The sequence below is a fragment of the Gopherus evgoodei genome, chromosome 1 (genome assembly GCF_007399415.2).
Source record: "Gopherus evgoodei ecotype Sinaloan lineage chromosome 1, rGopEvg1_v1.p, whole genome shotgun sequence".
NCBI lineage: Eukaryota > Metazoa > Chordata > Testudines > Testudinidae > Gopherus > Gopherus evgoodei.
Window position 1 is genome coordinate 190,386,988 of NC_044322.1, and position 14,293 is coordinate 190,401,280.

The 14,293-nt window shown below is 42.6% G+C and overlaps 1 protein-coding gene across 5 annotated transcripts in view; it reads left to right on the forward strand.

Annotated features, from left to right (window-relative positions):
* The window catches only part of POU2F1 (POU class 2 homeobox 1), a 210,999-nt gene that overhangs the window by 140,026 nt on the left and 56,680 nt on the right, over positions 1-14,293 (forward strand). For all 5 annotated transcript variants that reach the window (XM_030581056.1, XM_030581066.1, XM_030581045.1 and 2 more), the window contains one exon: positions 12,735-12,829. In XM_030581056.1, the coding sequence (XP_030436916.1) occupies positions 12,735-12,829 (95 nt within the window). The remainder of the gene's footprint in view (positions 1-12,734; positions 12,830-14,293) is intronic.

A 14,293-nucleotide genomic window follows, 5' to 3' on the forward strand; every position in this document is an offset into this window, starting at 1 on the left:
TCCCAGTTTACTGTGCACCCACTGTCTCTGTGTGGAAGGATGAATCCTGCGCTGCTGTCTACTGTTGTGGTCACTGTTATGAACACATCGTGGCTAGTCATGTAGTATATTATGAACACCCAATCTGAACAGGAAGCAGAGGTGCCTGATCTTCTGTGTGCCATGGAAAAAACAACACCAGATTACTTTTGGCATTCACGGAGCAGCTGAACACAGTGGAACATTGCTTTTGGGCTCACAAAACAAGCACTGAGTTGTTGGGATCACATCGTTATGCAGGTCTGGGATGATAACTGCAGAACTTTTGGATACGGAAAGCCACCTTCCTGGAACTGTGTTTGAAGTTCGCTCCAACTGCAGTGCAAGGATACCAAAATGAGAGCTGCCCTCTTGGTGGAGAAGGGGATGACGATCGCTGCATGGAATTTGGCAATTCCATACTGCTACTAGTTGGTCATCAGCTTGGAGTCAGGAAGTCAACTGTTGTGGCTGCATTAACACAAGTGTGTAGAGCCATTAATCATATTCTGCTATGAAGAACTGTGACTCTCAGCAATGTGCGTGAAATAGTGGACGGCTTTGTGGCAATGGGATTCCCTACCTGCGACGGGGCGATTGATGGCACGCATATCTCAATTTTGGCCCCGCACCATCTTGCAATGGAGTACATCAATAGAAAGAGGTACTTGTCTATGGTATTGCACATGCATGTGGATCACTGTGGCCGTTACACTGACATCAGAGCGCGATAGTCAGTGAAGGTTCATGACGAATGCATCTTCAGGAATACCGTACAGAAAGCTGCAAGAAGGGACTTCCTTTTGACCAGAAGATTCCAAATGAGGATGTTGAAATGTCCATCCTTGTAGACCCAGTGTACCCCTTACTCCCATGACTCATGAAGCCTTACACGGGAAACCTGGACAGGAGCGCTTCAACCATAGGCTGAGGAGGTACAGAATAATCATAGAATGTTCCTATGGAAGATTAAAAGCACACTGGCACTGCCTTTGTCACAGATTAGACCTAAATGAGGAAAATATTACCATGGTCATAGCAGCCGGTTGCGTGCTTCATAATATTTGTGAGGCTAAGTGTAAAGAGTTTCAGTTGGAGTGGAGTGTGGATCATCTGGTGGCTGATTTTTAGCAGCCAGAACGAGGGCTATTAGAGGGGCACAACAGGGAGTTATTTGAATCAGGAAGGCTTTGAGACACCATTTTGACAATGAGCTCCAGTAATAAGTCTCTCTGTACAGCACTCTGCCATGCTTTAATTGCCGCCTTGTATAAAAATTTTGATGATTCCTGACCATGATTTGTACTCAGCAAATAATCAAATTGCCACTGTGTATTCATTCCATCAGCATCCACTGTGTGTAGGAGACAAATAAAGATTGGTTATCTTTCAGAGAGTATGTTTTTATTAAATACCAGTTAACACACACAGAAGGCTTGGTGGGAAGGGAGATAACAATGAAGGGCAGTGTCTGCTCTTAAAGCTATGTGTAAGCCCAGCTATCGTTTTGGAAGCTGTCCAAAGGGGTGAAGTGAACGGGATACCGAGACAGGCCGGGAAGTTGCAAGCAATGCGTAGGAGGAGTTTGGGGAGGGCATGGAAAGCAGTTCTGTATCGGCTGCAGGGGGTACTGAGCACAGCCTGCAGCATGATTAGGGACTTCAGTGTTTCCATTTGCTCCACCATCACTTCTATCATCCTCTCCTGGCCCATTAAAATTTGCTCCTGACTTTCCTTTCTCTCCTGCCTGTCTATTTTATAATTTTCTTCTAAAATCTCTGTCTCTCTCTCCACACTCTGTGTTCTTGGTTTTCAACCTTTGAGGATTGAAGCACCTCTTGAAACATGTCCTCCTTGGTCGCTTCCTTATCTGGCGGAGGCACATCTGCAGAAGCATAAGAAACAATAAACAGAAGCATGATTGTTAGTGTGCACACAGTGTCGAATCATTATAGTAAAATGCACCTTTTTTAAAAATACAAATCAGTTTCTCACTGTCCCTTGGCAAACACACAGCTCGGCAAACACCCTAAACATGGTGAGTTAGGCCTGGGGAGTGCTCAAGATGGGGCAGAAGATCTCAGATTTTTTTAAAGGGATCACTGCAGGCAGCTAAGGACAATATTATAAATTCTGCCACCATTTTCCACTGGTGGGGGTCATTGAAGCTGATATCTCACTCCTAAGGGTAAGCAAGGAGGCAAGTGTGTGTCTCCTGCATGTGTGCAGCTTCAGACCAGGTCCCTATACTGCTCACCTGTCCTGGTTTGATCCCTGCACAAGTGATTGCCAATTGGCACTGGAAAGTTTCCTGCAACGGGGGAAGGATCAAAGCAGCTCTGCCTAAGAACCTTCAACAGAGGATTGGCGCATACCTCCAGAAAGTTTCCTAGAGATCTTTCTGGAGGATTCTTATGAAATCTTGGTGTGCATTAACATGCCGTTCCACTGCACTGCTTAGCTACACAGGGGAATGTGAAGTACACTCAAACACAGCTAGTCTTTACATTTCTATCCCATCATCCACATCTAGAATATACAAAGCACAGGACAGCTCTACCTCATTAACTGTGCAACTGAAAAAGATCACTTACCACAGCTCTCCTCTCCTGAATCTTATGCATCAGAGATGACTGCTGGGACTGACTAGATCCCTCTAGAGTGGAAAAGAGGTCCTGACTTGCCACACCACCAAATGACCCTGACATGTGCTCCACATCATCCTCCAACTTTACCTCCTTGTCCACAACTTCATCCTTGGGGTTGAATCCGCCATCTCCGGCCCCAGCAAAGTATCCACTGGGCTCTTGGCAATGTAGGTGAAGTTGCTGCTGAGGATGGTGTCCAGCTCCTTATAAAAGTGGCGGATCTTCAGTGCAGCACCAGAGTGATGGTTTACTATCTTGCCTTCTGGTATGCCTACCTCAGCTCCTTTATCTTTGTATGGCACTGATGTGTGTCCCGTTCATAGCCCTTATTCAACATGCCATGAGAAATCTGACTATAGGTTTTGAAGATCCTATGCCTGGAGCTGAGCTGGGACTTGACTTAACAGCCTTCTCTCCCCACAGTGCTAGCAGATCCAAGAACTCAGGTGTGCTTGAAGCAGGTGAGCGTTTGCTGCATGGAACTGCCATGTTCACCTTGGAAGATGCAATGTGAGCTGTCCACGCTGAGCAAACAAGAAGTAGCATTTCAAAAATTCACAGGCCCTAAAAAGGGGAGAGGTAGAAGCCTATGTACCTGGATGCAGGGCAGCGAAATTCAAACTGCTGATCAAAGTGGTCAGGATGGGCATTATGAGACAACTCCTGGAGGCCGTTTGCAGGGACATAGCCAAGCGCAGTGTCTACACTGACACTTGGTATATACAACTTTTGCCACAAAAAGCTCTGTCTCTTGTCGAGGTTGTTTTTTTGTCAGCAAAGCAGGAGAGTTTTGCTGCTGAAAGCATTGTAGTGTGTACATCACCACTGTTTTGTCAATAAAAGCTGACTTTTGTCAACAAAACTCTGTAGTGTAGACCTGGCCTAATCCCCAAGATTTCTTTTGAAAGAAAATAACGTAATCACCAAAAGACAAGTACAATCTACTTCTACAATCACCAGATGAGTAAAAGCCTCATGATTATGATGGAGTGAATAATTGATTTGTTTTAGTGTTGTTTGGGGACTGAACCAAAAATCTGAGGGTGTGGGGAAAAAATAGCTAACTTGGTTTGTTTCTAAACCAAAACCAATTTATTTGTTTAGTTAGTTTTTCTGGCTGAAATTGAAAAAATCAAAAATGTTTTGGGTTGAACAAAACATTTAATTTAACCCAAAATTAATTTTTTTCAGTGGGTCGTTTCAGGTTGGTTTTAGGTGTGTTTTACCTTAGCTTTGTTTTTAATTAGCTACATTTTGAAACAAAACATTCAGAATTTGTCACTGAAACTTTTGCCAAATAGAACCTGAATTTGTGATTAGTTTTGGTGCTCTGAAAAATTCATTTTTCAGCAAATTATATATCCACAAAATTTTTTTTGCCAACTCTACTCATGATCAATGGTGTTAAAGGCAGTTGAGAGATCTGATGACATCAGCATGGACACCCAATTTTTATCCGTCATCAGTATAGCAGCAGGTGGCATCATCAGACCAGTCTGAGCCTTTCATCTTTAGGTCACCAGTTGGAATTCATTGCAGGTCAGTAAAAATGAGAAGTCCATTACTGTCAGCTGACTGAGTGATTTATTAATTGCAACTGGAGTTTCAGTCAAGTTTTTAGACAGATGTCCACATCATAATTAGAGCTAATTGGACAGTCCCAACAAAGGAATGATGGATTAATTGTGCCCTCTTGCTCTCAGTGGTATTTGAGGGGCAGGGTTGAAGCACATTGACTAGGTGTTCAGGGAAGTTTGGACACTACTGCTTATGCTGAACCTCTTCTATGCATAAGCAGAGGGCTTTATTCTCCATGAATATCAACCCTGAACATTTCATCACCAGTATATATTTATTTGATTAGTTTTAATTAACAAATTAAACATTCTCCAATTACATTTTCATTTTTAAAAAGTTTCCTTTCCTACTTGGGGATTCCCCTCATCCCCCAAAAGGTCTGGGATTATTTCCAGGGTTCAAAAACCGTTTCCTGCCCTTGCTCCTTTACAGTGAGTGACAAACATCAGTGGTACTTCTGCTGTCTGGGTGAGGTTCATATTTCTGTGAAGTGCAGCATCTGCCGCTCTTTTCCTCCCAGAGCTCATGAGGGTCAGGAACTGAGACTCAGAAAACGTCTCATGGAGAAGGCAATGAGGCCCCAGTGAGATCTGGGCTGGAGACCCCGCCTGGTGCATCACTGTCACCAGGCTGGTAGTGCACTGCTGAGTATGAGCTCAGGAACAAAGGTTTACTGCTTGTTACACCCAAGAAGCAGCAACTTTCACTTTCATAGACAAAAGGACAAGGCATCTTCGTCTAAAACTGCTCCAAAAGAGAGAGGATCCCTCCCCGACCCCATCAGAATCAGGAGAGCATATGGGCACTAAGACCTTAGTCATGAGTAAATCCTCTCAACAGGCACTCAGAGGTATGAATCCAGTGATTCTGATGTCAGCTCCAATGGTGAAGGCTTGGGATAAACCACTCCTGGTGTTCCCATCTATTTCTAGTGCCAATGTGATACTAGTAGCAACCCTGCCCTGGAGGGAGCCAACTGTCACAGTGACCAGGGAAGCTCCAGTTCTGACAGCTCCACCAATGGACTCTTCTCATATCTCATGATGATCAGAGACCTGCATCCCCCTAGAGGACATATTGGTCTTTTCTCTCTGCATTCAACCCTCCGATTGAGACATTCCAGGACATTAATACATCAAAAGAAAGGAATTTCCCAATGAGGCGGAGTCATTCTCCTCTCCCGCCTCCCAGTCTTGAGGCGCAACCCACAGTACCATCAGTTCTGCCAGAGATAAGGGATCCGGCTTTCTCTTCAAATGAGTCTGAGGCTCCTGCAGGAGTGTCTTCAGCATCAGACAGAGGTGGTATGAGACAGGAGCCCCAGAAAATCAGAGTTCCAACCTCCAACCAAATACACTTGGCCAAGAGAGAGGTGGTACCTTATGCCAAGAGGTCCATCTCCACTAGTTAATCCATTCTAGTGTCACCCAGGATTCATGCAGGAGTTCTATTTGCCATCGCCTGAACATCCATAGACAACCCCACTGGAATATTTGGAAAGGAAGGTGAGTCAAATCCAACAGTTCTGGGAACAGTCTCATCTTCACTGAATGAGATGGTTATTCCATCTTTTCTGTACCTTCCAGATGACTTGAAACAGTATCAAGAGCTCATGGATAGGGTGGCTGCAGAACTACAGATTCAGCTTGAGGAAGTCCAGGAGCCTCACCACAGTTTATTAGACATGCTGCAGTCTTCCAATCCCAGTTGAGTGGCCCTCCCCATCAGCAAGGCCATCATGGTGTTATGCTTATACAAAGTACACGAGATCTTTTATAGGGGAGAAGGCAACATGGCAGATTTATTGAGAATACAGCAGTTAGCATATGCTTTTCAGTCTGTCGATGTTTAAGGTTACCAGTCCAGAGTCTGGATCAATCTAGTGGCCAGCCAGATTGGTTGCAGATCGGGAGCTGGGCTCTGTCGGTCGCAATCTGATGCTCCTGGAGCTGTGGCAAGACGAACCCAAAGCCCCATGGCAAAACACCCTGTTTTTATAGTCCTTTTTCTCTGTTGAAGTTTGTGAATTTTGCTGTGTCAGTTTGACTGGTTACTCCTTAATTGGTGTTATCCTCTGATGTAAACATTCCAAAGCACCTCCAAGAGGGTTGTCCTGTCCTGGTTTTGATTTAATCAATTGTCTTGTCTTTAGGGGTGCCAGTCTCCACCTCAGGGTCATCAATCTGCCTTCTCTCAGTCATGGATGTGCGTTGATGGTTCTCTGGCGTCAATAAGTCTCGTTAAGTCTCTTCACTCCTCCTCCCTTGACCATATGGCTCCAACAATGTGGCCTTCACACCTTATCTTTTCCTGATGCATACACCCTTATTCACACAAACAGTCTTTTACAGAGATCTTCAAAGGTATACAAACAGCAGTGTTTTATATGGATCAAGAAGGGCATTGTAAATTAAACTTTACTAAATTTGTGGTCAAAACAGTTCACATTGTGGCCTGGGCCTTCAGTATTCCTCCAATCTAATTAACATAGACACAATACATAGTCCTGTCTTTTACTTGCTAAACCTTTAAACAAAGAAATGACCAGAGGGCCTAGTTTGTTATGCATATAGGAAACAAGACCCCATCTTTTATGATACAACTTATCCTAAAACAAAAGGTGACCATAATCAGTCATAAGGACTGTTCTGGTCTGTTCCTGCCTTAATGTCAGTACAGACACTGACTGTCAAGGTATGAACCCCCACTCTGAACCTTAGCGTCCAAAAGATGGGGTACCTGCATGAACCCCCCTAAGCTTAATTACTAGCTTAGAAATGGTAGAGCTGCCACCACCCAAAAATATAGTGTTTTGGGGCACTTTCTGGCCCCCAAACCCTTCCCTGGGGACCCCAAGACCCAAAGCCCCTTGGGTCTCAAAACAAAGGGAAATAAACCATTCCCCTCTTCTCTTCCTCCCAGATCCTTCCTTCCCTGGGTTACACTAGGGGATCGCTGTGATTCAACTCCTTGAATCTTAAAACAGAGAGGAAATCCACCTTACCCCCCTTCTTCACTCCCCCTCCCAGACTCTTCCTGAGAGAGAGACAGTGATACTAACACAGAGAGAAATCAGGTTTTTCCTCCCCCCCCCTCCTTTCTCCCACCAATTCCCTGGTGAGTGCAGACTCCCTCCCTTTGGGTCTCACACAAGAATAAAAAAACAATCAGGTTCTTAAAAAGGAAAAATTTTAATAAAAGAAAAAAGTAAAAATTCAAGATGGAAAATGTTACGGGGTCTTTCAGCTTATAGACACTAGAGAGAATCCTCTCCCCCAGCACAATACAAGTTGCAGCAAACAGATACACAATCCTTCCAGCAAAATACACATTTGCAAAATAAGAAAACAATTAAAAGACTAAACCGCCTTCCTAGCTGGTACTTACTAAATTGAACTGAAGAGGCTGTTTCACAAACTTGGAGATATCTGCTTACATGTCTGGTCCCTCTCAGAACCCAGAGAGAACAAAGGAAAAAAAACCCAGAAAAGCACAAACAAAAGCTTCCCTCCACCGAGATTTGAAAGTATCTTGTCTCCTGATTGGTTCTCTGGTCAGGTGTTCCAGGTTTACTGCTAGTTAACCCTTTACAGGAAAAAGAGACATTAACCCTTAACCATCTGTTTATGACACTGACAGTCTGTCAGATGCGTTTCTACCAGTGCCCCAAAAAGTCATTCCTTTCTGCTATTCAAAAAGGGTGGCTGGCAGGATGAACTCAAGACATACATTAATACATTTAATACATACTACATTATGACCTTTAATACAAATGTAAAATCCTACCCCTACAATAGACCTCGTAAAGAGGGTTTGGCACACACCTGCTTCTTGTACTCCCACCCCTAAAAGGGTTGAGAAGCACGACATTGTTCCATCCAAAGGGAAAGCATTTTTGTTCCCACCCATTGCCTAATTCTTTGGTGTAAGCAGCTACAGAGTGGTCCAAACAGTAGCACCAAAAGAATGCTCCTGCTGATAGCTGAGACAAGCAGCTCAGCCTTCTAGGGAGAAAGGTCTTCTATTCCAACTCTCTTGAATTCAGGATCTCAAATTATTAGGCATTCTTGGCCAAATATGATTTTACTAATTATAAGAAGGTTTTAGAATTCAAGGACAAACTCCTTTAGGAGAATAGACCCTGCGTCCAGGCCTTAGTGGATAAGGGGATTGGTAGCCAGAATTTCCCTCCAAGACATGGTGGATGTGACAGATACTATATCTAGGGGATGTCTACAGACATGCTTGTGAAGAATGACTTGTGGTTACAATCCTCCGGTTTCCCTGGAGAGATGCAGAGTACCATCCAAGATCTGCCCTTCAATACATCAACCTAATCCATGACAAAATGGATGAATCTGTCCACTCCCTCAAAGACTGGAGGACAGCACTTCGTTCGTTGGGCATTTATACCCCTGCCTCTAAGAGAAAACACCATAGATTGGGGCATAGGCTAAGAGCATCACCTCAGCAGTTTTACCGCCAGCATCCTCAGGCCACTATGCAAGAGACCGTGTTTGTAGACCCAGGAACCCAGCCTCTGCAACATCCACCACCATATTATACTCTAAACCCTGAGCAAAGAGTTTTTTTCAATGGGACTGTTGAGACCCACATTTCTTTATGGATTCTGCTTCATTCCCCTTCTCTGATATTTGGAAGTTATTTTATCCAGTTTGTCAAAAACTGGAGGGCCCTAACTAAAGACAAATGGGTATTAGATTATTCATGGCAGATAGCTGATCAAGGTTCTGGTACCTCTTACCACAAACCCCCCTCTCAGTTTCTTTTCAGGGACCACTCTCACAATGAGATTCTTCAACAGTAGGTAAATTCCCTTCTCCTAAGAGGTGCCCTGGGAAGGGTTCTACCTCAACATCAAAGAAAAGGATTCTATTCCCATTACTTCATCCCTAATAAGAATGGGGGATGGAGGCCAGTTCTCGATATGAGTCAGCTGAGCAGGTTCATTGAAAAACCAAAATTTCACATGATATCCTTGGCATCAATAATTTTCTTGCTGGAGAACACACGGTTTGCTGCTCTTGATATGAAAGATGCATATTTTCTCATAAACATCAAGCCAGCCCACTGGAGGTGTCTCTTCGATCAAGAGCTTTACCAATTCAGAGTCCTCTTTATTGGTCTAGCAAGGGTCTTTACAACAGTTTTTTCAGTATTGTCAGCTTCGATGAGAAGAAAGGGATTTATAGTTTTCCTTTACCTCAACAACTGGCTTCTGATGGGCAGTTCTTACAAGACAGTCCATTGAGCAACCAGTGTTCTGCTCTGTCTTCTGCCTTCCCGGGATATCTGCCAATCATGAAAAATCCACATTGACCACCATGAGGTTCATACATTTTTATAGGGTGAAGTTGAATTTGACTACAGAAAGAGCTTATCTACCACTTGAGAGGTTTCATGCCCTTAGCGCACTCATGAATCAGGTCACTGTCAGACCTGGGACGTCAGTCAGAACTTGTCTTTCACTCCTTGGCCTCATGCACACATGACATCATTCGTCACGCTTTATCTTAGCTGCCTACAAGCCTGGCTTCTCTCTGTGTACTCACCAGAGAAGTTCAAAATAAACAGCCAAGTGACAGTTCTGCACAAAGTTTGACTCTCATCCAGAGAACAAAACTGGAGAAGATTTATCTGGAATTGTTGTATCAGCGATCATGTAACCTTGCCAGCAGCATATTTATCAGAGGTGCAAAACTCCTTAGCAAACTGCCTAAGCAGGCATTTTTCTGTAAATCAGGAATGGGCGATACATAATTTGGTTCTCGATGATGCCTTCTCCCAATGGGACACACTAGCCTGGGACTTTTTCGCCTTGTGGGAAAACAGGTAATTTCCTTGGCATTGCTCCACAGCAAAGGCTCAATGGGAGATGTCCTGTTGGTGTCATGGAAGGGTTGCCCGGGGTATGCCTTCCCTGCCATCCCATTGATATCACAAGTTCTATGGAAGATCGATCCGGGCACAGCTTGAGTCAGCCTGATTGTACCCAACTGGCCGAGGCAGTTCTCAATACGGATCTGTTGAAGCTCTCAGTTCATGCTGCTAGACCTTCTAACACTGCACAAGGGCAGGTTCAAGCACGTCAATCCAGGACCGCTGCAACTCAAAGCCTGATATTTGAATGGGTATTAGAAATAGAGCACTCAAGTTCTGAAAGGGTGCAATACATCCTTAACCAAAGCAGAAAAGTCTCTGCAAGGAACTGTTACTCAGCAAAATGGAAATGTTTCTCCACTGGGGCTCACCAATGCAGCTATCTCCAGAATCCACCAGGATCCGTATCATGTTAGAGCAGGGGTCGGCAACCTTTCACAAGTGATGTGCCAAGTCTTCATTTATTCACTCTAATTTAAGGTTTTGCGTACCAGTAATACATTTTAACGTTTTTAGAAGGTCTCTTTCTATAAGTCTATAATATATAACTAAACTGTTGTTGTATGTAAAGTAAATAAAGTTTTTAAAATGTTTAAGAAGCTTAATTTCAAATTAAATTAAAATGCAGAGCCCCTTGGACTGGTGGCCAGGACCCAGGCAGTGGGAGTGCCACTGAAAATCAACTCACTTGCCGCCTTCAGCATGTGTGCCATAGATTGCATACCCCTGTCTTAGAGTATCTACTTACCCTTAAATCTTTGGGTCTCAAACTCATTTCTCTGCAAGTGTATTTAGCAGCGATCAGCACTTTCCATCCTCCTGTGGATAATGATACAATATTCGCTCACGCTGTCACATTTAGATTTCTGAAGAGGATTCTCAGATCCTTTACACTGTTTGTGAAGTTCACATCTCAGTGGGACCTCAATTTTATATTATCATTGTTTGCTAACCCCCCCTTTGAGCCTCCAGCCATATGGTCTATGGCCTATCTGTCCTGAAGGTGGCCTTTCTAATAACCACAGTGTCAGCCAGAAGAATCAGAGAGCTGGGAGCACTCAAGATGGTCTCATCATATACTATATTCTATAAAGAAAAGGTGTCATTACAACTCTGCCCTAGATTCATTCCTAAAGTAGTTTCCGAGTTTCATGCGAGTCAGGTAATCCACTTATAAGTATTTTTCCCACATGCCTCAGATAAAGAGAGACGGACAGATTCTGGATGTGTGAAGGGCTTCAAATTTCTATCTGCAATGAACAAAAGATGTTAGATGACACCTTAAACCATTTGTTTCCATAGCAGAGTGATCAAGGGGTCTAGCTGTATTGGCACAGAGACTTTCAAAATGGATATCAGCTAGTTGTTACCAACTAGCTCATATCTCCCCCTCTCACACACACACGCACACGAGGGACTCATTCCATTAGAGGGCAAGCTACTTAGACTGCATAGCTGAGAGACTTACCTCTCTTAGAGATGTATAGGGCAGCTACTTGGAACTCTGCATACCATCACAAGATATTACATTCTGTTCCAGTTCTCAACTGTGTATATAGCTGTGGGGACAGCAATGCTACAGTCAGCCATCACTTAGGTGTCCTCGTACCCAGCCCTTGTTGACTGTTGCTTGTTAATCCCCCATGTGTGGAATACACATAGGGACCTTAACTTGAAGAAGAAATGGAGGTTACTTATCTGTAATTGTGGACATTCTTTGAGGCATGTGGTCCCTATCTGTATTCCAGTACACACCCTCATCCCCTCTGCTGTGGATTGTTTGAACAGTGGTAAGGTTGGGAAACTGGAGAGGCATTGGCCCACGCAATCTTTTATGCCCTTGGTTCAGTGCATGAGGAGAGCTATGGTGCATTTGTGGGCCCATGGACACTATTTGCAAAATATTCTGAGCTCAAGCTCATGGTGCACATATGTATCCCACCTGTGAAACACAGATAGGGCCCACACATCTCAAAGAACCTCCAGTTATAGGTAAGTAACCTCCGTTTTTGTGCTGTAACCTAAAGAATGTTCAGTACCTTATCTAACATTTGAGATGACTCTTTAGAAAGGAGTAATTATTTCTCTGTTTTGTATTTGCAAGTGATTGGATATGTTTCTTCTGTGTGTTATACTACTTGTCCGCTAAAGCCATTTCATTCTTCAGTTATTCTAAAGGGATGTTCCAACAGCTGAAATATATTGTGCAGAGTGTAACATTTAATCACCTTCATCAGTGGCTTCAGTTTATTTTTACTTGGCTCTTCAACCCTCAGCTGTCTACTAACCATCAAGTATCAAACCAGAAAGGGAAGGCCAAGTGACACCTCCAAGGCATTAAGCTGATAGTACTGTCATTAGATGAAACACTTCCTACATATAATATAAGCACAGCCCCAGTCAGCACTTATTGTGTCTGCATCACAGCTAAAGTTATGCTGAATTTCCCTATGCTTTAGAGGAATGCTGGGGAATTGACTGAGAATTGAAGACATTGGAGATGTCAGTCTCTCATTTATCTTTAAATAAATGTTTCATTTCAGTCTGCTTCTAAAGTTTCTGAAACTGTTTGCCAAACCACCTTTTCAGGTCTCCTGCAAGCGCAGAATCTCTTAACGCAACTACCTCAGCAAAGCCAAGCCAACCTCCTGCAGTCTCAGCCAAGCATCACCCTCACCTCACAGGTCAGTTTTCCTCCTGCAGCTTTTTCAGCAGTTCTTTGGGGGACTCAAACTAATGTGCAGGAGGGGCACATACATGTTTGTTGCAAGAATGCAAGTTAAGCTACTTAGTCTTCTAACTTTTCTAGATGACTACAATACAACAGAAGTGCCAGCTGCAGTGACAGTTATCAGCATATTAAGGCTGTATAATAGTTTCCCTTCAGATTTCCCTGTTTTCATTCACTCATAATTTACCAAAACTTTTACTCTTTGGACTGAAATTTTCCATGGTTGGCCTTTTTCTAAAGGTGGAAGTTTTTAGTAGTTTGAACAAAAATGGTTGAGTCAATTTCGAGTACAAGTAGAGTGGTGGAACAATACCCTTTTCCCATTATAATAAACATTTTTGCAATCTTGTTTTTAATAGATTTAAAACCTAAAGGGCTATACATTGATATTTGGCATGGAAATAGCCCTTTAATTGTTCTAGTGAAAAGTATTTTTGGTTTGACTAAATTATAAGACTGAAGACTTCATGTTATATAGTTAGACTAATTTTTGCGTATACTTTACACAGCTAAAAGAGGCTATACTATTCAGGAATGTGCAGTTAATTTAGCTGCTTACTTAGCAGATGTGTAGGGTTTAAGACAACATGTCCATAGGAACATTAGCATCAATTCCTCCACTTCTTTATAAGGTTCTCAGAGTTCCTAAAACTTATAGGAAAAGGGTTGAGGGCTTCCTAAAGTGTGCAAGAGAGGGTTTCTTCCTGGAAGTTTTCCAAAGATCCGAGGGCAAAGTGGTCTGTTTTCTAGCTAAAGAGTTCTGTATTGTTGCCAATGTTTTGTAAGTCAGAAGAAGAGTAAAGCTAATTTTTAGCTCTTTTTCCATTATTTATTTCTTAAAAAAAAAAATTTTAAATTCTTTTAAGAGACTATTAAAGCTCTACAGTTAAGCTTTCAAAACTCTGGAAAAGTAATGTTAAAGTGCCTGCAGCTTTAACACTGCTTGCTTGTGTTGGTGCATTACAATAGTCTCTAATTATATGATCACATATTATTTCTGAAATAATAGAATAACTATCACATAATGTTTTTCTTTGAACGCAAGTAGTATTTTGTAGCACATACTATTGCGTCTGTTCACAGTCTGTGAAAGTCCCATATATGAAAAGTACATAGTACCTGTACTTGTATTGCTTACTACATTTTCTATATGCAATGAAGAATAGTGGAAATTATCTATTCTAGCTCACAGCTTGGGGAGCTTCGCGTGTCCCTAACAAAGATTTGCTCTAATATGTAATATAGGGGAAAAAAAAAACTTCAGTAAAAATTGAAGTCAGATATGTCTATATAGTCCAATATAGCTTAAGTACGTTTAAAATACTGAAAAAAAATTAGTGTGCAACATATGTATCTGCGGTTCTTGAAAAGATTGTATATTATTTGAGCAATAATATGTGATCGTATAATTAAAGAT